At 53.6% G+C, this 23,468-nt stretch overlaps 7 protein-coding genes across 7 annotated transcripts; 4 read left to right on the plus strand and 3 right to left on the minus strand.

Annotated features, from left to right (window-relative positions):
• The first annotated feature begins 51 nt into the window (after positions 1 to 51).
• Positions 52 to 8,685, plus strand: MDM12_1 (Mitochondrial distribution and morphology protein 12). Its single transcript, XM_062941502.1, has 2 exons — positions 52 to 7,969; positions 8,029 to 8,685. Exons 1-2 carry the CDS (start codon positions 597 to 599, stop codon positions 8,126 to 8,128), a joined length of 7,473 nt encoding a protein of 2,490 aa, XP_062804360.1. The 5' UTR covers positions 52 to 596; the 3' UTR covers positions 8,129 to 8,685.
• On the minus strand, positions 7,951 to 12,362 carry QC764_102730 (uncharacterized protein; the record flags this gene model as incomplete). Its single annotated transcript, XM_062941503.1, has 3 exons — positions 7,951 to 8,781; positions 8,875 to 11,926; positions 11,997 to 12,362. The coding sequence occupies 2 exons, from the start codon at positions 12,360 to 12,362 to the stop codon at positions 8,942 to 8,944; spliced, it is 3,351 nt and encodes a 1,116-aa protein (XP_062804361.1). The 3' UTR covers positions 7,951 to 8,781; positions 8,875 to 8,941.
• Positions 12,363 to 12,823: 461 nt separating this feature from the next.
• Positions 12,824 to 17,204, minus strand: QC764_0003440 (uncharacterized protein; the record flags this gene model as incomplete). The annotated part of the gene is made up of 2 exons (XM_062939744.1): positions 13,007 to 17,204; positions 12,824 to 12,923 (listed from the first exon to the last, which is right to left on the minus strand). The coding sequence occupies exons 1-2, from the start codon at positions 14,755 to 14,757 to the stop codon at positions 12,824 to 12,826; spliced, it is 1,851 nt and encodes a 616-aa protein (XP_062804362.1). The 5' UTR covers positions 14,758 to 17,204.
• QC764_0003450 (uncharacterized protein) lies at positions 14,512 to 15,046 on the plus strand (the record flags this gene model as incomplete). Its single annotated transcript, XM_062939745.1, has 3 exons — positions 14,512 to 14,539; positions 14,637 to 14,749; positions 15,005 to 15,046. 3 exons carry the CDS (start codon positions 14,512 to 14,514, stop codon positions 15,044 to 15,046), a joined length of 183 nt encoding a protein of 60 aa, XP_062804363.1.
• Positions 15,459 to 17,126, plus strand: PEX2 (peroxisome assembly protein (Peroxin-2); the record flags this gene model as incomplete). Its single annotated transcript, XM_062941504.1, has 1 exon — positions 15,459 to 17,126. The coding sequence occupies one exon, from the start codon at positions 15,459 to 15,461 to the stop codon at positions 17,124 to 17,126; it is 1,668 nt and encodes a 555-aa protein (XP_062804364.1).
• Positions 17,205 to 17,659: 455 nt separating the features above from the next.
• On the plus strand, positions 17,660 to 20,737 carry QC764_102760 (uncharacterized protein). The gene is made up of 2 exons (XM_062941505.1): positions 17,660 to 19,724; positions 19,813 to 20,737. Exons 1-2 carry the CDS (start codon positions 18,085 to 18,087, stop codon positions 20,381 to 20,383), a joined length of 2,211 nt encoding a protein of 736 aa, XP_062804365.1. The 5' UTR covers positions 17,660 to 18,084; the 3' UTR covers positions 20,384 to 20,737.
• Positions 20,738 to 20,852: 115 nt separating this feature from the next.
• QC764_102770 (uncharacterized protein) lies at positions 20,853 to 22,595 on the minus strand (the record flags this gene model as incomplete). Its single annotated transcript, XM_062941506.1, has 1 exon — positions 20,853 to 22,595. The coding sequence occupies one exon, from the start codon at positions 22,593 to 22,595 to the stop codon at positions 20,853 to 20,855; it is 1,743 nt and encodes a 580-aa protein (XP_062804366.1).
• Positions 22,596 to 23,468: the final 873 nt, after the last annotated feature.

Consider the following 23,468-nt stretch of genomic DNA (forward strand, 5'->3'; position numbering starts at 1 on the left):
GCAATATTGCCTGTTCAGCCAGAGACAACCACCGATTGTTAACATCTACAGGCGGGATACACGCTATAATATGTTAAGACCCCCAACAGCGTTACAACCAATATTTTGTCCAGTGACCTGTCCAGTGACGACATGCCCCTCAAGGGTCCTGCAGCAGCCTGACACGGCAACGATCATCCCGCTTCCAGGCTGCATCTCGACCGAACCTCAATCCAACCTCAGCATTGACTGCACTGTGATCTCGTAGTTGTGGTCTGGTCTCGTCAGAGTTTCTTGATTTGATGATGGCATCCAGATGGTTTGATCTCTGGTAGTCGACAACCATCGTTCGTTCCTGCTGTCTGGTTTGTTAGTGCAGGTAACGTCGCCCAACGTCATCTGCATTCGCTTCGGCAAGGGTCTCGAATCAACACAGCCCACCTTCCATCATTTCCACCTCTAACCACCACTAAAAGCTGTTACGATTCAGAGCAATCCTCTTTATTTTGTTCCTATAGCAAACGCCATTGTATCGGGCTTTTCGAAGCATGCGATTTGTCTCGGGTCGGCCCAACCGTCCAGTTGTATCACCCTGACCAAAGCCCCTTATCAGTGTGATGGCCAGCCAGAATGGTCTTCGACCCCCCTCTCTAGCTCCGCCCGGCCCTACGTCTCCAACCGCCACCCGAAGTCGCCGCGGCTCTCTGGTTTCTCCTACTTTTTCTACGTATGCCGAAAGAGAACAGCTCTCACTCGCCCTCGACAAGATCCATACCTCAGCCAGTCAGTCGGATGTCCTCACCACATTCAATGATTTCGCACCTCCCCCAAGTAGCCTTCCGGCTTCGGACAAGCAAGGAACTGCTGGCGAGATTGTACAGCAAGGGTTGAGCGGCTTATACAGCAGGATAAAGGAGGCTGTCAGTGGCGTGGGCAAGAATTCTGCTCAGGAGGTGGACGATGCCGACAGCCATGATGGGGCTTCCAGGAGAAGCTTGAACCTTATGCCGAGGGGGGACGGTGGCGTAACAAATGCAACCTTCAACTCTGCCGTCTCCTCTGATGCTGCGGTATCTGGCTTGTCTTCTTCAGGCTTGGCTACAGCAACAGCCGACTCTTCGTCACCGGCTGTACAATCATCCAAGGCCTCCTCCATAACGACGGCATCAACTTCAAAACACTTGCCTCCGGGTGCCCAGAACCTTCCAAAAATCTCCGTGGCTGCCACATCCACAAATACCCCTGCCATTCCGGTGGTATCAACGGGTTTCGCCGAAAGTGATACTGTCCGTGGTACAACGACCCGTGAAGAGTTGCCCAGTCGTGGATCAGGACGGGGCAGTATAAGTAGGCTAAGCGAAGTGGGAAACAGCACGCTCCTGACTGGGAATGGAAGTTTGGACAGCGTGGCGACCACTGACAGAATCATGGTTCAGGGGCGAACGAGGAGAGAAGATGCTCCGAGTCTTGATGGCAGCGCAGATGCTCCCCGTAGCCCGATACAAACGACGGCGGAGGCTCGTTCGTCATCCCTTAGCAGGGCCACCCCACCTGACGCGATGAGACGGCCAGCAGTGATTGACCGGATCACCTTTACAAAGGGCAGTAGCCATTCAAGGTCATCTTCCATGGAGCCCGGGACTGCTGAAGCTAGCCCTATCAGCACCTCAGCTCACAGCACGGTGTACCACGATTCCTTTAGACATAACGAGAGACCCCAGAGACTTCAGTCGGGTGTCATGAGGATACCCGGGACGACTGCCAACGAGGGTGCCCCTGAAATGGTTAATGCGAGGTTGGAGCGAATGCGAAAGCAGGTCCTAAGTAAGGAGTTTTGGATGGCCGACGAGACTTGCAAAGAGTGCTTTTTGTGTGGGACTCCTTTCACTGCCTTCCGAAGAAAACACCATTGTCGGACATGCGGGTGCATTTTTGATTCCAAGTGCACGTCCAACATCTCTGGAGCAAAGTTCGGCGTCCAGGGCTCTCTGAGAGTTTGCAAGACGTGTCTCAATGTTATCAATCGTCGGTACGACAGTGGTTCAGATGATTCAGCAGACGAATCCTATCTCCCAGCTATCTTTCGAGCCAACCAGCCAAAGTCCGTGCCCACAGCTCTCAAACAAAAAGAAGGCGACGAGGCAAGCATCATGGAAAGAACCGAGCAGGCCGACCACACCCGAAGTGCGACCACACCCATGATGGCAATTCCAGCAACCAGACGTGTCGGGGACAGCAATAGGAATTCTGCCATTTTAGAAATCGATATGCCTCAGCTGAGTCGGCCAAGCTCATCGCGGTCGCTCAAGTCATTGTCAACTAGTCGTCCACAATCATCGGGCCATCGCAGGCACCACTCCAAGCACAATTTCTTGACTAGGCTCAAGGGGGCTCCTGATGAGAGAGCGCCGTTTCGCAAACCAGCCGGGGATGACCCGGGAACCAAGTCAAACGCCAATGCCTTTCATGCCGACAACATTATCGACCCGGAGCTGGCCGACTACATGTCTGATGAGTCGAGTGAAGACGAGCAACAAATGGGCAGCATTTTTGCCACCATGAACAGCAGCGACTTCCAACCCGCCAGCCTTGACCCCGATCGATCAAGTTTCGGCACTTATCTGGGAGCAGGCAGGAAACACCGGTTCCGTCATGGCGAGAAGAGTACCAGCGGCCTCAGCTATACCAGCCGCGGTTTTGATGAGGCTGTCGGCGGTGCTGGTGGTAGCAGCGGAGGTGGTTTGCAGAATTTATCGATCCATGCACGACCACCCCGAAGGAGGAATATGAGCATCGCAAGCATCAGCGCCCATCATTTGCGATCACCACGACCTAAGTCAGCCATCATCAAAGGCAACTCTGCCTCGACCGACGCCCTGTCTATCTTTGAGAGCGGCGTTGAAAATTCAGGGTCAAAGCGGAATGATGCAACACGCGAGGGCAAGCTTCCCGAGGAGGGTCTCAACCCGGCGAGCCTGCAGCATGTAAAGAAGCTCTTCCGGCAAATGCTGGATGATGCCGAGATTCCCAACCCGAGCAGCTGGGAGCGGGCTCTTATCCCTATTCTCGACAAATGTGCCGATGATGTCGACCCCGATATCCGCAACGGGGACGACATGGATATTCGGCATTGGGTCAAGCTCAAGAAGATCCCAGGGGGCAGGCCAAGTGACACAGCCTACGTTCACGGAGTTGTCTTTACCAAGAATCTTGCACTCAAGAGCATGCCCCGCAGGATCCGCAATCCCCGGGTCGTTGTCATCACCTTCCCACTCGAGTATCAGCGCCATCCAGAGCAGCACTTTATGAGTTTGCAGCCCGTTATTGAGCAAGAAAAGGAGTATCTGAGAATGGTCGTGAACCGGATTCTCAACCTTGAACCGCATGTGCTGCTGGTGGAAAAGAGTGTTGCCGGAGTGGCTTTACAGTACCTGTCGGAAGCCAACGTCGCTGTTGCTTACAACGTCAAACCAACCGTTATTGAAGCTGTCTCGAGAATCGTCAACATGCCCGTTATTTCATCCATGGACATGCTTAGTCTTGGCGCTCGGGTGGGCACCTGCGAGAGTTTTGAGGTCAAGACATATGTCAATCATGGGATAAAGGGCAAGAAGAAGACGTACATCTTTCTTTCGGGGTGTCCCAAGGACCGCGGCTGTACCATTGCCCTGCGTGGGGCTTCCACTCCGATACTGTCACGCATGAAGCGCATCACCGAGTTCATGGTCTATGTGGTCTACAACCTAAAGCTGGAATCATGCTTGATGCGCGACGAGTTTGTCCAGATCCCAACTGAGATAGAGTCTGTCTTGACTTCCACTCTCACGTCACGGCAACCCACCGACGACAGTCTTCTGATCTCTCCTGGGTGTGTCCCCGATCCCACCAGCCAGCGCCCTGCTATTTTGATTACATCACAAAGCACCGAGGGAGAGAAACTGGTGGAACAGTCTCGGGTCAATGAGGACTCTCCTGCCGAGCAGGAGCTGGCTGCAAACACAACCAGCACCGGGCCAGAGACTCAGCCGTCGGCGGATGCCACTCAAAAACTCATATCATTACACGAGTCTCACTCGCATGTCCAAGTGCCAGAGGATGTACCAATGCCGACCTTTTACAGTGATATGGTGGCAAAGTACGAAACTCGAATCCTTTCAGCGTCGCCATTTGTCAAGTTTACACAGCCCTACCTTCTCATGAAGGCGCGCGAGCAAGAAAGGCGGTTGGTCTACCTGCGCCGTCTTCGCGACCAAAACATTGTCGAAGATCCCGAAGAGAGCGAGAAGCCCCGACCACTACGGTTCCAGCTCATCAAGCCAGAGATGGTGCACGAGATTGGCCAAAAAGCCCCTCGAAAAGTAATGGAGGTCCTGCATGCAGTCCATGATGTCGAGTATGACAAGGCTCTGCACAACTACCAGACGCAATCCAGACAATGGGAAACATATATCCAGGACAGTCTCGATCTCTTCGATCCCTATTCTCATCAGAACATCGTAGTGCTCTATTCGGTCACTTGCACAGAAACCAAGATACCGTGCGTGGAGCCTGGCCTCGTCGCCATCGAGTTCTATAATGAGCATCCTGATGCCAACGGCAACATGGATCAAGATTGCACCCTGGGCCAGTACATCGAGGACATTTGCGAAGGCTCTGATATGGTGTGTCACGCCAACGGCTGTGATAGAAAGATGCTTGATCATCACCGCACCTATGTCCATGACAACGCTCGTATCACCATCATTCTTGAGAACTCGCCGGCTTGGCCCGAAAACTTTCCGGAGAAACCCCAAGAGTCCGAGGGCGACAAGGATGGGACCGGCATATGCATGTGGAATTACTGCAAAGAGTGCAACAAGCATTTCGGTCTCATGCCCATGTCTGTCAGCACCTGGAAGTATTCTTTTGGCAAATACCTGGAGCTCTCGTTCTGGAGCAGATGCGTCCGCTCGAGCCTGCAGAATGAGTGCCCCCATGACCACCAAAAGGACCACGTTCGGTTCTTCTACTACCTGTATCGCGACATTGCTGTGAGAATTCACTACGACCCCATCGATCTGTTCGAGATCATTGTGCCACGGCCAAGGATCACATGGAAGGTGGATCACGATTTGCGGCTCAAGAATGATATCTTCACCAAGGCCGAGGAGCGTTGGGTTCGGTTCATGACTTCGGTCCGGGCTCGACTCAAGAGCATTCGAATTGACAGTGTGCTTCCAGAGAAAGCGGAAGCCTGCACAGCAGAGATCGAGAGGCTGACCAAGAAGGCCCACGAAGATCAGGCAGAATTGGTCCGGAGTCTCCAGGAGACATACATGAGCTCCAAGTACTACGAAGTCATTCCCTTCAACATTGTTATCCGCGGAATGCTGGAGAAGGTGACGGATTGGGATGCAGCTTTCACCAAATTCGAAGCCGACTTCCTTTCCGACAAGGATGTCCGACAACTGACCATCATTCAACTCAAGAAGATGTTCACAGACAATGAGTCAAAAGAGTCCCTTCCGAGTACTGACGGCACCACGTCTGTTGGCTCGGAATCCGAGGAAAAATCTACTCCCACTGCGTCCCAGCCCAGTAGTTCGGAGTTTGAAGAAAAGCCCACACAGAATACCGAGGGTGAGAGCCGGCCACCGGAAACCCCTGTATCGCCGACCTCGAGGCCAGTCGAAACTGCAACGGAAGAAGCAGCTGCCAGCCAAGCTGATGAGCTTCTCGAGAGGGTCGAGCCTTTGGACCTCGCGACGCCTACTTCACCGACGTTGGTGAAGAGTATCCTGACCGGTTCGGAGCTTGCCCCCGATGTCACCAAGCAGTCGCCATCTCCACCAAGTGAGGAGATACCAGCAGCAACGCCTGAAGCAAATTCTCTGATGCCGCCTCCGGCAACTCCTGCTGCACCGGCTGCGTCTCCCCAGCCTGCAGAGCCTCAACATATGTCATTGACAGAAAAGGTCGAGCAGCTACGTCGCGAACAGCGTGCCGCATCAACTGATGCGACCGGCACAGGCTTTGTTGGTGAAGGTGGTGCAGAATCATCACGAGCTACAGGAGACCGTGCTATCTCGAGAAAGACAGGTCAAGCGGTATCGCCTCCAATGGTTCGCGCTTTATCCCAGCCGGTAGGGGCACTTCCCAGGACACAGTCTACTATCGGAAAGCTATTGAAGGAGCAAAAGGCGCAGGATGCGGCTTCCGAGGGACAGAAGGCCGTGCCTGAGAAAGCGGAGAAGAAGTTCACTGATCGCATTGGACTCGGGGCTCTGAAGAATCGAAAGGCCCCGCCGTCGGCAATTCCGCGTTATGTCCACAAGAGGGAATCCAAGGTGTCGACGCTTGCGCGCCATTTTGAGCAACTAAGCCGTGAGTTTGAAAAGGAGCGGATGCGGGATCGCAAGCAACGGGCAGCAAAGATGCAGTCTACGAGAGCCTTCCTTCCACGTACGTCCACTAAGACTATAGTCGAAGTCTACAAGGACGTGGACCAAGCCGTCAAAGAGCCTGGCCCCGACGAGGAGCAGCACATGGAGAAGCATCACAGCAATAGGAAATATGATGACTCTTCTCAGCCAGCTGCTGATACCACGCCGGAAGACTCACAGAACAAGGCGTCTGAACCAAGCTCGCCACTTGCACCATCCTCTGGGCCACTTACCCAAGAGGAAACCCGAAACGATGCAGATGGCGATGATGCTCAACACGAAGATCATGCGGGATCTGATGATGAGGGTGCAGGCAGCGATGCGGATGCTTCCACCATCACGTTCGACGAGTTCATGCCTGACGCTAAAGAGATTGCCAGCTCTCTCGAGCCCGGGGATGAGATCCCCGAAGAGCTCCCAAGACATCAGAAGAAGAGTCTGATGACCATGTTGACTAATTTCTGGGCTGAACGTTCGGCTAGCAATTGGACACCACTGGAGTATCCCATCAACGCGACAGATCACATCTTCTTTGATTCGGATGTCATTGTGAGGGAGGATGAGCCCAGCTCGTTGTTGGCTTTTGCTCTCAACTCTGAAGATTACAAGACAAAGCTTGCCGAGATTCGTCAGCGGTGGGAGATGTCCAACCAGCGAGAAACAGATGAAAGCAGTGACGGCCTTGAAATGAAGCAGCAGCCATCTTCAGGTCTGTCCAAGGCCGAGCTGGAAAACAGTCTACTGCGGTCTACCGGTACGCATCTCAAGTACCAGTTCGCAGAGGGCTCAGCAAAGATGATGTGCAAGATTTTCTTTGCCGAACAATTCGACGCCCTCCGTCGCAAAGTCGGTGCTGCTGACCGCTTCGCCGAGTCTCTGTCTCGCTGCCTCAAGTGGGATTCCAAAGGCGGCAAGACAAAGTCTGTCTTTCTCAAGACGCTCGACGACCGGTTTGTCCTCAAGGGTCTGTCGCCTGTCGAGACGTCTTCGTTCCTCAAGTTTGCCCCGGACTACTTTGACCTAATGGCGCATGCCCTCTTCCACGATCTACCTTCTGTCATTGCAAAGATGCTCGGCTTCTTCCAGATCATCATCCGCAACCCCGTCACCAACACGGAAATCAAGCTCGACCTGCTCGTCATGGAGAATCTGTTTTATGACCGGTCACCGACAAGAACGTTTGACCTCAAGGGGTCGATGCGCAACCGGAGGATCCAGTCGACGGGGGAGCAAAACGAGGTGTTGCTAGACGAGAACATGGTGGAGTACATTTATGAATCTCCCCTATTTGCCCGGGAGCATTCAAAGAGGTTGTTGAAGACGTCGGTTTTTAATGATACGCTGTTTTTGGCGAGGATGGGCGTGATGGATTACAGCCTGATGGTGGCGGTGGATGAGGTGAAGAAGGAGCTGGTGGTGGGGATTATTGACTGCATCCGGACGTATACGTGGGACAAGCAGCTGGAGAGCTGGATCAAGAATAGGGGTTTTGCGGGCGGGGGGAGGAACAGGCCGACGGTGACGAGCCCGAAGGAGTATAAGAGTCGGTTTAGGGAGGCTATGGCCAGGTATATCGAACTCCGCATTGAGTTTGGAAAGAGGTGATGCTGACGTGATAATGTGATAGGTATATCCTACAAGCTCCCAACTGCTGGCATACGTTTGGGAATCATTTGCCGCCTAATACGCCTGCTACGCCGAGGACGAGGTTTGAGGCGGATGTTTGAGGGGTTTCATTTGCTTTGTTTTGTTTTGTTTTTGTTTTGTTGTGCTATAATGGGAGGATTATTAGTGGTGAGATATCTGGTGGGAGTTGTCTTGTTGTTTTGGCACACACGAAGTGGAATCATAGCATGGAATTATTTGGAATTTTTTTTTTTGGCTGCATAGCACGGGCGGTGGTGGCAGCAGCGGGTAAACGATTTTTTTTGATGGTCATATATATATAGGTACTGCATTCTGTCCCTTTTTTTTTTTTTTTGGTTTGTTTGGCAGTTGGGGAGGGTGCGTGGGGGTTTATGTCATGCATAGCGAGCGGGTGGTTGTGGTAGTCAGGGAGTAAATTGAAGAGAATACATGTACACTCAGGCAATGCTTTCTATATGTCAAGGTGAACCAGCGGGAGGAAATGAGAGGTTTACACTTATTCCACTACTCAATAATCTTTTTACCTTTTAAATCGATGTGTAAACACCAACAACACTGAACAAGTCTGTACAATTATCATTGCATTTTGTTAGCTCTTGATATAGCCATTTTCCTCCTTTTTTTTTTTGGCCTCTCCTGAAACCAACCTCGAAGCCAGCCAGCCAGCCCTCTTTCATCGCTTGCTTCTCCTCCCCTTTAGGTAACTCCTGCTATTAACCCCCCCCCTCCTCTCCTTTGCAGCTCAAACACTACACAACAAAGTCATCAAGAAATAGTCCGTTTTGTGCCTCCCCTCTTCCATTAACACGGACTAATCTCACGAAACCTCGAATCGACAATCCACTTTTTTCTGGAATATCCCCCCCCAACCTGTTTTGATCCCCCTTCCCCCCCTATTTCGGCCCAGCAACTCCCCCCTGACTCAACCTCTGAAACCCCATCAACACCTCCCGATCAACATTAACCGCCCACTGCTGCTCAAACACCCCCTCCCCACCCAGCCTCTGCACCAAATCCTGCAACCTCACCTTGACAAACCCGTACGTCGCCACCGAGTGCACCGGGTCCTTGTGCGCAAACGTCCTCTCGTGAATATCCAGCGGAGTATCATACTCAAAGCTCGGCAACTCCCCCCAGACGAGGCTATCCTGCGGCCCCTCGGCCCCCCCTTGTTGCTCGGCAGTATCATCCGCCAGTTCCGTCACGATGTGCGTCCACATGGACAGATAATCCTGCAGCTTCCCCAACACGAGCTCCTGCACCGGCGAGGGCAGTTCCACCAGTCTTGTCAGGGCCAGGCAAGAGAGCTTCTCACGTTCGACATCGCCCATGGTGTCAAAGTTGGCGAACCACTGGGTCATCAACCAGGAGAGAACGGTATCGATTGGTCCGCCGTTTGTGAACCGCGACAACAGGTTGATAAACACTGTCGGGTCGGCGACGCACACCCGGGCAAAGAGGGCGTAATAGTCCGATTCTTTGAGTGTGCTGATTTTGGAGGGTTTCCGGTTGGGCCCAGTGGTCTGGGAGGATTCCCAGGCGCTGTGGAGGCCTTCGAGCATTGTGTGGACAAGGCCAGTCTCAAGGAGGTCTTGGACGATAACCGTTACTCCTTGAGACCCACCGAATTCTTCAGAGAACCGGATCATGAGTTCGATCGACTTGGCGCCGAGCTGGGCTTGGTCGAGGCTGTTGGCGTCGACGGTTTTGGCGAGGGCCGCGAGGGTAGGGCGGCGGAGGGCGTCGCTGAGGAGGTCTTGTGGTGCGAGAGAGATGTACGATTTCACAATCTCGAGGCACTGGTTCGAGACGGCGGAGTCGTATTCTAGGAGGGGGAGGGCCAGCTGGACCATCCGGGTGAGCTCAGGATTCAGTGGTGGGACGCTCTGCATCAGCAATGACCTCCAGAGCTCCACCGACTCTTCAATAAGGTGAAGATGCAGTGGCGAGTCGGGGTTCATCGCCTCTGCCAGGAGTGGCAGGATCAGTGGTTGATATCGCTGCGAGTCGGCCCGCATCGACATGACGAGAGCTGTCATGATGGCAAGCACCGACTGCTTGATCATGTACTCTTCACTTCCGACCGACTCCCACAACTTGGGGAGTGTCATCATGATGGTATCTCCAAACTGCGAGACATGTTCCTCCATCCTGCTGACGATCAACCTGATCGTGTCCAAAACCGCCAGTTTTGTCTCGTCGCTCTCTACCGTTGAGAGCAAGCCGATCAAAAGCTCGAAGAAATCCGGCGCATATTGCAGGAAGGGTTCAGACTTGAACTCAAAGTCATCGGCGATATACTTGAACTGACGCGCAGCCGTAATGCGCACCACCTCATCATTGTGATCGTCAGCTGGGTTCAGCAAGTGGCGATAGATCTCAAACACCACTTTTCTGTTCGCTTCGGAAATCTTGATGGTGATCCACTGGCTTAGCAAGATAGCAATCCGCCGGCGGAGCACCTTGGCCATCGTGTCCTGTACCTGAGCATCCTTGACGAGCGTTGTGGTCAGGAAGCGATCAAAGTCAAAGTTGTGGTGCACAACGGCAGCAGCACACCCAAGAGCACAGTAAGCGGCCTCTTTCGTGACAATGTCCATGTCGACTTTGGTGGCGAGCTCACAATAGCTGAGAAGCGGCTGACCCAACTCCCTATAGTGTGTCAACAGGTCTATCAGCAACCTCTCAGCGCATGGGCGGATAGCCCACTCGTAGGCCTGGCCCTCTGTGCGTTCCTGAGCTTCCCATTCCTCCGGGCTCTCTTCCCAGGCATCGAGATCTGACTTGCGGAAAATAAACAGCTTGCTGATGATCACCTGAACAATATCCAGAAGCAAGTCCCTGTTCAGCAATTCGACCTTGATAACGTGAATTGCTTGTGTTTCCAGCTCCTTCATTTCTGGGGTCTGGAACTTGAACGTCTGAGCCGGTCGGTAGGCGATCCCAATACAACTCCTCAGCAACAAGAGTCCCTTGAGAGCCAACTTTTCCGCTAACGGCCCCTCGTGCTTGGTATTCCCTGTTGTGCTCTCTGTCTGCTTGATCCCACCAGACTTCTCAAACACCTGCGAGAAGTCCTTCACAAGATTCCAATAGGCTCTAACTAACGGAATCGAGTTTGGAAGAATCGGGAAGCTGCAGGGATGCAAATTCGCCATATCGATGTGTAGTTTGGTAAACTGGATGAGATGCTTGCCGACGAGATCTTGGTACGGTATCGGGATCCACGATTCGTGACTGACACCGTGGAGGAACTGATCGAACTGTGTTTGTGATAGAGACCACAGCCCCTGAACCATGCTGTCCTTGTGCGGCTCCTTGTATCCAACTGTGACCAACCGCCTCAAGATCTTGAGTGCTATCAAGCTGTTTTGCATGGCATAGTCGGCGTCATCCTCGTCTCCCCGTCCTTTCATGAGGAACTCCTGCCAATAAGCCGTCTTCTCGGTGTAAATCTCTCCCAGAAGCTGGACCAGGTCCGGTGTGACCTTCTGAAGAGCGGTCTGTGACCTCGCCAACCGCGCCGTGCTGAGCTCTTTGACTATTCGGAGCATAACCAACAGGGCACCGCCAAGGTGCATGGGGTTCCCACCCCGGGCCGTTCGGGTAACGTTGATGATATTGGCGATGGCATCGGGCCAGCTATCGGGGTAATCTATCCTCACGATCTTGGCGGTAACCAGGGCGTTGTGCAGTGCGAGCTGTCTGTCCTCCTCGTCCACCGAACCTTGCAGAAGCCGAGAGCGTATGAGCTCTTTTTGTGGTGGTGGAATGGCATGTTTCGCTCTGGGTCGCCAATACTTGTCGATGCCGTTTTTGAGCACGATGATGGCGAGCCATCGAACCTCTCTTCGTAGTGACTTGTCGAGGAATATGGTCTGTTGTCAAACAAGTCCGTCAGCAACTGCAAAGTAGATTTGTGAGGAACAGCAAGTTCCCTCCACCTACCTGAAGAGTAACATAGTAGTCGGGATGCGACTCCCAAGCCTGTATCTGCTGGCCAGCAGACTGTCTCTGGGCTTGGTCGGTGGAGATGGATGCAGCTTCGAGGGTTCTGCAGAGCTCGACGGGTGTGAAGGGCGTAGCTTCGCCCGGGACTTCGATCGCGAAACTCATCGTTCTTCTGGTCTGCTCGATCGTTGGTATGTTTTGCGATTTTGGAATCGAAGAGAACCGTTCAAGGTGCCTGGGCAGGTCGAAGCTTGGTGGGGGTGAGCAGCCTAAAGATAGGTAGCGGGGCATAAAATCAAGTGGAGCTGCTCCGACAGGGGGGTCCTTCAACGTCGTCACGGCAGACAGGGGTATTGTGTTCATGAACTTTTTAATGGCAATCAAAGCTTCCTGAAATCAGTCGAAAAGATTAGACCATCTCTATCAACCATCCTTCAATGCCCATCTCAGTGATCTTTGGTTTTGTTTCTCTGCCACTGCTTATCACTCAGAACCCCAAAATGACTGGATACCAAACACGGCCTCCATTCGGCTGACACGAACACCAAATGCTGCTTGTTTATTATTTGTCCTTCCTTCCCTCCCCCCTCATTGATACCACACCATCACCTCCCCCTTTACTCCCTCGACTGGACAGTCAGACCCAAGAAGTAGCACAAGAAACAAAGCTGTGAGAGCGTTCCACAAAGCCGATCGGCCATTGCCGAAAGTATCGTGCTCTCGAAGTCTTCTTTCTCCCAGTCTGAGACAGAGAGAAAAGAGAAACAGGACCCGACCCGACAGACAGCTGCCTGCCGAGACCACCACACACGACAGATGTACGTTTATTTGTCACACAACGCAATCCCCGCAAAAGATCCCTCGTCCTCATAAAACTTCCTGCGCCCAGTTCCATCCATGTTGAAGCGGTACACCGCTCCACCCCTGTATCGTGTGTGTTATCAAAGCGGTCAGCTTGCTGAACGGCCAGTGAGGTCATGAGAGAATGGGAGAGAAGGTTGACTCACAAGTCTGTAGCGTATATGTGTCGATTCTTCCTGTCAAGAGTGATGCCGATAGCCTCGTGCAGGTTTCTGGCTAGGATCTTGTGGTCGGTATACTGGCCATCAGGGCCCCTTTCAGCCCTGTTCAAGCTGTTGCCGCGAGGAAGCTCCCCTCTGTCAGTCCAGTACATGAACTTGCCTTCCTCATCGATCTCGATATCGATAGGCTCCGGCAGGCCCTGGAACAGACATTCGATGTCGGTCCTCGTAGAAGCATCATGCCCAGGAGGTGTATGTATGTTCGCCCTGAAAATGCGCCCTTTGGATCCCTTGGACGGACCCTTTTGCGTCCAGTAAAACTTCCCTTCCAATGGGGCAAGCCCGAGGCCCACGCACCACTTCGTCTGGTCGTCAAAGCCAGTCGCCCAGTCCCCGTTGCGGATGAGGACTTCCAGTCCAGAGCCATCAATGTTACATCGGAAGACGCGCATGCCTTCGCGGTCGGAAAAGTACATCTTGGAGCAGTCATCGTCAACAGCAATCTGCTTGGGCGTGTGTACCGTGCCGGAGGGGATGATGACCTTGATGTCGCTACCGTCCAAGTTGCACGACATGATGCTGCCGTCGTTTTTGTTAGGCACACCCATGTTGCCCCAGATAATCTTACCTTCTGATGGGCAGAGAGCGATCCCGTCTGGCATGGGCTGGTGGTCCACTATGGTGCGGAGAGGGGTTTGGCCATCCGCGCTGCCCACGAGGATACGGCCACGTTGGTACACCTCCTCTGGCGCATTGTTGAGGCCAAGGTCGAGGATGTACAAGGTCGGAGCGTGCAGGTTGTCGTAGGGGGTTTGCTGTTGGCCAGCAGTCTTGGTGGTATAACCTGGTGGGTACAGACCGCCCTTGCTGCACTTGGCCCCGAGCCTGCCCTCCTGGATGTACTTTTGGAGGAAGGCTATGACGCCTGGGTCGTGGAGATTCCGCTCCTGGATGTAGTGCTGCTCGATGAGTGACACAGTGTCCAAGCCTACTGAGTCCATCAGCTCGCATGGGGGAACACCGGTCTTGACAAACATCTCATTCCACACCATGTCGAGCTCTGCTGGTGAGGCTACCCCCTCGGATAGCACCATCAAACATTCTCGCTTGATAGCGGCCCAGACGCGGTTGAGAAGAAAGCCCGTAGACTCTCGGTGTGCCATGACTGGAAGCATGCCAGACCGTTTGAGGTGCTCTTCGAGAAAAGGAAAAATGTCCTCGTGCGTTGATCCGCTGGTCATGAGCTCGACAACGCGTATGTCGGGCGGGATGTAGTAATGCATATTCAGCATGCGCTTGGCCGTGTCAGGCTTCACTTTGGCCGCAATCTCCCGCGACTTGTAGGACGACGAGTTGGTTCCCAGTATCGTATCGGGTCGGACAACCTTTTCAAGGTCGGCAAAGGCGTTCATCTTTAGGTCGAGCTTCTCAGGCACGCATTCGATAACCAGCCACGAGTCCTCCACGGCAGGCTTCAGGTCCTGGAAACCATGCACGGAAATCTTGTCGGGGCTGACGGTGGGCTTGTACCTCCACATCTCGTTTTTGATGTACTGTAGAGCTCCATTGGTTTGCTGCGTGTCGGGATCGCGAATGTTGACCTTGTATCCGGCAGAGGCCCAGCAGGCTCCTATCCGGCGGCCTAGCACACCAGCTCCCAGGATGCCGACAGATCTGTTGATCGCCGTGGGGAGTTTCCACTTCGTCATGGTGGCCTCTTCAGTATCGGTTTCCATGAACCCACCACCAGCAAAGAGAAGATAAGAAGTTGTATGTATTGATCCTGAAGATGATCTGGACAGCACAGCTCAAGACATCTCCCAAACTCCTTTTCTCCCACCTAGCTTACCAGTTCTGGTCCAAACTCTAACGTACCTATTTTTAACGGAGACCATCCCGGTGCTCTTCCAGGTCATACTGGTATGCCTATGCAGCTGCATTGCTCGGCCATTGCGTCAGCAACGGAGCAGAACATTGGTACAGACCGAGTCATGGGTGAAAAAGGGTAGCATTACGGCTGAATAAATGGCTGGTGTTTGAACCTTACATAATCTCACTCATTCCCAGAAAAGTCAAGAGGATGAATAGATGTCAAGAGGTGAAGTTGAAGCTGGACATCGAACCCTGGAAATCAACATTGAATCCATACCCCCTTGCAAGGATCCCCACAGTGTGATTCGTGGGGAAGGGCGAAAACAAGTGGGCCGTGCCGCAACGCGCCAAGCCCGCATCCCTGAACCGTTCCGTCAGCTGCAACAGCTGCTGTCCGGATTCCAACCTCGGCTCTCTGAGTGCATCGACCGACCGCCCGGACCGACAGAAGCCATTCATTATCATGGGCGCATAGGGGGAAATGTGAAAGGAGCACCTTACGATATGCGTTTCCACCAATAAACAAACGCCCATCTTCACTCAGCCTCGTTCAAACACCAATGCGATGAGCGATTCCAAGCCCCCCAAAGACAGCAGCAGCCCCAGCGCAGCGGTCCTGGATGTCGCTGCTGCTGCTGCATCATCAACACCAACACCAGCACCAGTAGCAATAACACCCCCTTCCAACCCCCAATCAGCCCAATCCTTCGCCCAAGCCCAGCAACGCCTCATTGCCCGCCGACAAGCCCGCGATGCTCAAGAAGCAGCCCGAGTAGCAGCCCAACAATCCGAATCCCAACTCCGCGCACGCATCGCCGCCTCCCAATCCCCTCTCCTCCGACGGCTCGGCGCGTCGACACTTTCACTGTGGGATACCATCTCCAGCCGGGAGGGCACTCGCCCAGCCTTTCGCGTCGGCCAAGTAGACGCCGAACTCCTCGATGAGGAACTGGTCGAGTTGATGAAGGGACAAGTAGGGGAGGCGGTTCGGTACTACGGTGGTGGGGGAGGAGGAGACAACAATATCAAACATGAGTGGGACGCCGAGATATCGCTTGCCCTGAGGGCCGTGATATTCAAGCTTACCATTTGGGATCATGACGCGACGTATGGTGCTGCGCTGCAGAATTTGAAATACACAGACGCCAGACACACGGGGAGTGTCTTGGTGCCGCCGAGCAAGTGGCAGAAGGGGTTGTATGGGTTGATGACGGTGGGAGGGAGGTACATGTGGTCAAAGTGGGAGAACTGGCTTAGGGAGCAGGATGGAGGTTATGATGAGCCGAGCCCGACGGTGCAGCGGCTCTCGAGCATGACGGACAGACTGTCGACGCTTCACGCCGCCGCTTCGTTTGCGTCGTTCTTGGTCTTCTTGTTACAAGGCCGCTACAGGACGCTTTTGGACCGGGTACTGCGCATGAGGCTCGCTCCACCTACCAGCCAGGTTAGCCGCGAGGTGTCGTTTGAGTATCTCAACCGCCAGCTGGTGTGGCATGCCTTCACCGAGTTTTTGCTGTTCGTGCTGCCGCTGGTGGGAATCAACCGGTGGAGGCGCTGGCTGGCACGGACGTGGCGGAAAACCAAGAAGATTATGAGCACAACAGGTGGTGAAGGCGCCGAGGAGAAGAAGGGTGAATTTGCCTTCTTGCCAGAACGGACATGCGCCATCTGCTACCAGGATCAGAACCAGGCAACAAACGAGAACGAGCTCATGGCTGCGGCTACTTCCAAGACTGGTGTGGTCGGATCGGCGCAGACTGATGTCACAAACCCTTACGAGACCATCCCATGTGGATGCGTCTACTGCTTTGTCTGCTTGGCGACAAGAATCGAAAGGGAGGAAGGGGAAGGTTGGAACTGCTTGCGGTGCGGCGAGCTCGTCAAGGAGTGCAAGCCATGGAGTGGAGATGTGTTGGAGCCCGAGTCAAAATCACCAGCTCAGAAGACGGTTGTGTTTGCAGATGATGTCAAGGATGCCTCCGACGATGAACAGGAGAACTCGCAGGTCTTGGTACAGCAAGAGGATGACGATGAATACCCAGAAGAGGAAGGTGAAGAGGAAGGTGAAGAGGGGGGGGAGGAGGATGAAGAGGCAAGTAGAAGTCTGGAAGACCTTCGGACAGAGTCAGCTAGCGAAGAATCCTCAGAACAGGAGGCTGACTCTGAGGGTGACGAATCGGAAGACTATGAGGCGGAGGAGGAGGAGTTGGGAGCGGATCTTGATGAGGACTAGTATTGTAGTAAGCATAGCGTGTGTGTTGTAAATAATGATGATACCTTAAATATGCAAGTGCTAAGTTGTGAACATGATACATCAAAAACGTTTGCGGTGGAGGAAAGAAGAAGAAAAAAGTATGGCTACCAAAAAGAATCGAATCTGGGTGTCCAGAGGTTTCCAAAGATTAGAATGGGAGCATTGTAGGCCAACTCACGGTCACATCCGGTAAAAGGCAGGAAATGAGTGCGTTGCTGAGCTGGCCTGCTCCGACAGTCACCGCCAGAAAATGAGCTTATAACCCAACTGATGTTTTGCTGGCCGTGCTTTCCTTTCCTTGAGACGTGGTGCCCTCACCGACAACCGTTGACCTCATCATCAGTGGCTTTCTCCACACGACTCGACCCCCACAGCAGTTGGGGAATCCCCGCAATTGGTGCGGCATTGCCTGCCCGGAAGCGAGGAAACAGGGGGTCTGCGGTAGATAACAAGCATCCCTGCCACATCCGGGCCGCGATAAGCACCACCACAGCCAACAGCCAGCCAGCGGCCCAGGATTGGACCCCGAATCTCGCGTGACACAGGGCCAAAATCAACCAACAATTCATATGTAAAACAACAGAGGGCTGTGGTGACGGCATTCTATGGCCAAAAATATAATCCTCCAAGGTGCTACCACTCGACGCGGGCGCGCTCGTTTTTCTGTTTCTAGACACCAAAACGCTGCGACATCGCAAACCTGCACCCAAGAAACCCCCATAAGTGGATTCTGAACAACTCATAGGCCCAACCAACCACCCACTTTACGCGCTTGTTGCGCTTCCAGTCCCTCTCCTCGACAGTTCACGATACTCATCATCAGTCTTTGCAACGAATACGACATGCCTCTGTTATGATTGTGTCAGCGTCTATACCAGCAACAAAAATAGACCCCAAAAACTTTATTATTTCACCAAGACCAAAAACCACCAAGTAGATGGGAATATCCTCCAGCAAACCCCCACCACCACCCCCAGGCGGAGGTATAAGCGGGACAAACTGGCACAACAGCAACCACTACCACTACAACAACTACCAAAGTAATAGTAATACCCCCTACGACGACAACAACAACAACCAGCGATTGCTCAGGCCAAAACGACCCCGAGTAAAATCCCGGTCTTCCCTCCCAACCTCCCAAACACCAGTGGCCCAGCCCACTATGCCCTCCTTCTTCTCCTTCGAGCAAGGATCCGAACGCACCCAAAACGTCCGCTTCTTCAACGGCGAATCCTCCCCTCTCCTCGGCCGGTTCCGTGCCGTTCCTCGACCAAACACCACCTTTGGCGGCCCTCATAGGACGAACACGGGCGGTAGCATCAGTAGTATTGGTAGCGGTCCGACAGGCGGGAGGGCGAGGCACTACCACCCGCCACGAGGAGGAGCGCAGGCTGGGATAATAAATGAGCCCGGGTGGAGGGGCAGTGTTCATGTGGGCTATGGGGCTATCGTAGCTGCTGAGGCCGAGGCGGAGGAGGAGGCCGGGGACGGGGATGATGAGGCGGAGAGTGACTCGGATGATTCCCAGGGCCCGGGGTGGAAGAGGATGGGGAAGGGGACCAGGAGGTTGAGGAGGGTGATGAGACGGATGAGGGATACGTGGGTTGATCCCAAGGCGGGAGTGGTGAGGAGGCTGGTGGACGTTTGGTGGAGCAGATGGGCTGTGCTGGTGGTGCTACCTGCTAGTTTGGCTGTGGCATGGTGCGCGATACCATTCCCGCAGTACCCCCTCCCGTGGGACGACGACGACGACAACTCTGGAGTACCTGGGCAGGCCCCTAGCGGGAAGGTGCCCGGTCACGGAGCAGCAAGGGTGCAGGTCAACTTTTGGTTCTTTTTGTTTGTCTACTACAGCTTCTACAACCTGACGGCCTTGATTTGGATCACCAAGGTTTTCAACATTTACAGCCTCAACTGGTGGCCGCAGTCTCTCGGCTTTCCTGTCACTGTCTCCGCTATCGCCATCCTGTCGCTTGCGGCGCCGCTACCGCTCTACCTGGTTCCTGAGGCGAGATGGCTGACGGCGCACAACACGGTGTGGATCTCGTGGACATTCTGCATCATGGCCATGCCCGTCGCCATCGCCTTTTTCATTCTCTTGACCAACGAGCGCCATCTTGGCCTCCGCCATTCTTTGTCAGAGACTCAACGCATCTTCACCTCATCCTGGTGGACGGGCGAGCGTGAAGACACCATTTCCAGGAGAGAAAGACGTCAGCGCGCTGCCCTGGACCCAAGCGCATTCGATCCTAACGCAGATCCTTCGCAAATCGGGTACAACGACGCTCGATACCAGCCCCGAGCGCGCAGGATAAGACGGCGGTGGTTACCGGCCAGCTTTGTCAGATTTGTCTGGTTCTGTCTCGCGTTGTTGATCGGCTTGCTGGCCTATGTTATTGGAGAGGCCTATGCCGAGATTTACCTCCGGACGCTGCCGCATAACAACTTGGAGACGATTGTGTATGTGTATGGCTGGATCTCGACCGTTCACCTGCTCGACGGGTTGACGGGGTGGATTTTGGGCGGGCAGGAGGGGGAGAGGGTGGGGAGTTACCCCCTGAGTTGGATTTTCAAGCTGTAAGTTTTTTGTTGCGCTCCATCCTATTTTTTTTTTTTTTTTTTTTTGGTTGCGTGATACTGATATTTTTTTCTTGGCTGTAAAAAGATACTTTATGCTCACGTACCAAACCTACGTCCGCGCCCTATACGCCCGCCTCCGCGATCCCAAACAGTTCATGTACCTCCAGATCCTGTCATCAACCAGCCTCATCGTCGTGACCCCCATCCTGATGTCCCGCTCAGTCCACTGGGTGTTCTCCATCCTCGGACTAAACGGGCAGTCGTATGGCTCCTATCAAAAGATTTGCATACGCAACGTCTTCATTCGCTTCATGGCCGAGAACGCGTCCATGCTCGCCTTTTTGGGGAGCGTGGTGGTGTTGCACTTTGGGGCGAACAAGGATGTGTACCCGTACTTTTCGTTTGACGGCGCGGACGAGACGGAGCAGTACACGTTTAACCTGACGTTCAAGGCGTCGAGCATCACTTGGGCGTGCGAGCTGGCGGCGAGCTTTGTCGTGGCGGGGCTGATCAGGTTGATTTATGGGGTTAGTGTGGTGGTGGAGGGGAAGCTGGACTTTGCGGTTTGGCCGGAGTTGTTGCCGACGGCGGTGGCGGTGACGCTGCATGTGCTGCAGAATATGTTGTTTTCGATCGTGAGGTTGCAGTTTAGATGAGGGTGTGGGAGAAGGTGGGTTGGTTTATGAAAGTATGTGGATATGACAAGAGTAATTTTGTACACGGATGAGTAAAAGAGTGTATGAACGGGTCGACGGTATGGGTTTGTTTATAAAAGGGGAGGGAAGTTTGGCTTGTTTTTTTCCGTGCATGGTTTGCATGATACCCCCCCTTTTTCTTTTTACTTTTTTCTTTTTAGTTCTCTCGTTTTTGAGCATTTTCAAACAGAGTTGGAGCGCAAGTTATTCATGAAGAGTATGAGTAGTCATGAGGAGTATATATGAGAGATATGAGTTATGTATATATGACGAGCTAAGAATACTTTTTTCTTGCGATTTGGGTGATTTCTACGCTAATGAATACTTTGTTGGTATAACACGGAGTGCCTGCTCCTTGGTCTTTGCAGTGTGCTGAAAAATATTGAACAAAAGAATTGAAGAAAAAAACAACCCGACCACAGAATAATGTCTAGGTACCTCTAACCCTCTTCTTCTTTGACCCCCGCGGACTGTCCTGGGCACTTCCCAACGAGGCCGTCCGTTTCGAGCCTGCAGTCGCACCTCGAGTGCTCCCTCTCCCACGAGCGGCACCCCCTCTACCAGGCCGGGAAGAGCTAGGGAGCTCGGGTGTGAGAAACTGCGGACTGTTTGAGTCCCCAACTGGTGTCGTACGCTTTGGCCCTTCCTCCTCCGTAGGCGTTGGAACAAACAGCGGTGGTGGTGGTGGAACCTGAGGCTCGTCCATAGGAGGCGTCTGGCTCCTCCGTCTTGAACTCTCCCCCGCATTGGCAGCATGACGAACAGCCTTGTGGCTCCTCATCCGGGATATCAAGCCCCGCATGTTGGCGACGTATGTCGTCGGAGCCCCATGACGGCCGAGCAACTCCATGATACCCTCCAGCTCCTCAATGAACTGACTCTGGTCGACGAGAAGCTCAAGGGCGCTGTAGACAAAGCCCGTGTCGTGGTTTCCAACCAGACGCATAAAAAGATTTCGATCGTCCGGTGTGTCGCCGCCGTGCGAGTCGACGTTTCGGCTGACGACTGCCTTTAGGATGCTCACGAGCGAGCGGGCTGCCGAGGCTCGGGCTGGTTCAGACAATGGATCCGATCCGCGAGAGACGAGCAGCTCGATTTTGCGGACACAGTGTTGGACCTGCGTAGCTGCCCAGTGGACATCGCGTGGACCTTCGACAGTCTTTTCTTTCTGAGAACGAACCGAGGTGGCGGGTGTATTTTGGAGAGAGGAGGAGTAGGTCTCGAGCTCGGAAAGAATTCGGGATACCCGCCGTTCCATGGCCCGGAAAGGCTCAACGGCTGGACCCGATGACTCCAGCTCTGTCCGAACCCACTCAGAAAGCGAATGCGAGGACAAAAGGAGAGAAAAAAGGGTGGCCTCGAGGTCGCCACGACGAATTGGTGACGTGTAGTGTGAAGTCCCAAGATCTGGTCTGTAGGTGTCAAGCTCTTGGGGTTGCACACCAGCTAGTGCCGCAACCATCTCGCGAGCCTCTTGTATTCGTGAGCGCGATGGATCTGAGGTGTCGTTGTCTGGGTCAAAGATATCACAATGAAGGTCGTCGGCAAGAATGTCGAGGCGGATGCGAGAGATCTGGTCGAAAGGATCTTGAAGTTGCTCAGGATACCCATACTCGGTGAGAGTAAGGCTGGCTTCAAGGTCGTGGTCAAAGAGGGCTTGTTTCGATATCTTGTCAAACAACCAGATAAGGTGTTTGCAGGGTTTTTGGCTCCGGTATCTGGCGTCGGGGCACTCGCAGCGAGGTGTTGAGTACGTCTTGCTGTTTTTTGAGCCAATTCGAATAGAGCATGGTACCGTTTCCTGCATCTGGAATGCGTAGAAGAAGCCACCCTCGGCGTCATCTTCCTCTTTTATGCCGCACAACTCTAGAGATATCTGTGGTGGTCCCGGTGTCGAGACCTGATGGTATAGTCCTCGAACCATCTGCTGGGTTTTGTGCGGTAGTTGTGAGATATCATATCTAAAACCACTCGGTGATGATATCACGCCTCGGTCGCTGTCATCATCATCTTCCTCCTCGTCCTCCTCCCACTCATTTGTGTCGTCATGTCGTTCGGATCCGGACATGGAGGGGCTAGTCCTCGGTGATTGAGTCGGAAATCTGGCCTGTGCCATTGTTGGTGTACCTTCGAGAGAAAGCATGCTCATGCCCGTAGTGGGGGAGATGGACATTGAAAGCAGTCAAGCTAAGAAAGAAGGGCAGAACACGGAGTGATGATGTGTGTCAAACCGGGCCAGAAACATCAGAGCAGCGTGTGATGTCACAGCAACCGGGAAGGAACTTCTTTATGTGATTGGCAAAGGGGCTGAGGTAGTAGCGTCGACGACGATAGTCATGGTGATGAAGAGCCCATACATGCGGCCCAGTGCTGCACTGGGATTTGACTGTGGACCGGATCGACAGACGCACAAAAGGATAGGACAGGCCGCCAGCGAGATAATGATAAGATAGCCGCGAGGACAGAAAGGGGAAGGCCAACTAGGTCTCGGGAGGGGAGGGCAGGGCACTTCTTTTCATGGACACCGAGCCCCGAGCCGAATGCTTGTTGGAAGTGAGTCGTCCATGGTCATAGATCCAAGGAATGTAACTTGTCCCAGCATTCTCGGGTCGGGCCCCTATTTTGCAGCAACTCGCATGTACCCGTCATGGATAACCCCCATGGAGGCGGGGATGTAAATCGCACCAGGCAGCCTTCCCTGCTAGCCGAAGGCCAGAGTACGAGCGAGACACAAAGAATACGGGACTGTTGGAAGCAAAAGCCAAGTGATTGCTTAGCATCGCTGCGGCTTAGATTTCGCTAGAAAACTGATGAAACCTCAAGATCGGGTGAAGCTATATTCGGGAAGGAGTCTGACGGATTCCATCTCAAGTTGTCAAGCGGGAAGAGAGCCCAAGGATCCGGCAGTTGGAGGGGCCTGTCGCAAGCTGGGTCAAACTCGATGATACCATGTGTGTCGGTGATGGACAAACGTGCCAAAGGGCAGCTTTCCAGTCGTCTGCTCGGCTGCTGTTTGTGGCTTCACTGCAGGAAAGGAGTCGAAGGA

This window comes from Podospora pseudoanserina, chromosome 1 (genome assembly GCF_035222485.1).
Source record: "Podospora pseudoanserina strain CBS 124.78 chromosome 1, whole genome shotgun sequence".
In the NCBI taxonomy this organism is placed as follows: domain Eukaryota; kingdom Fungi; phylum Ascomycota; class Sordariomycetes; order Sordariales; family Podosporaceae; genus Podospora; species Podospora pseudoanserina.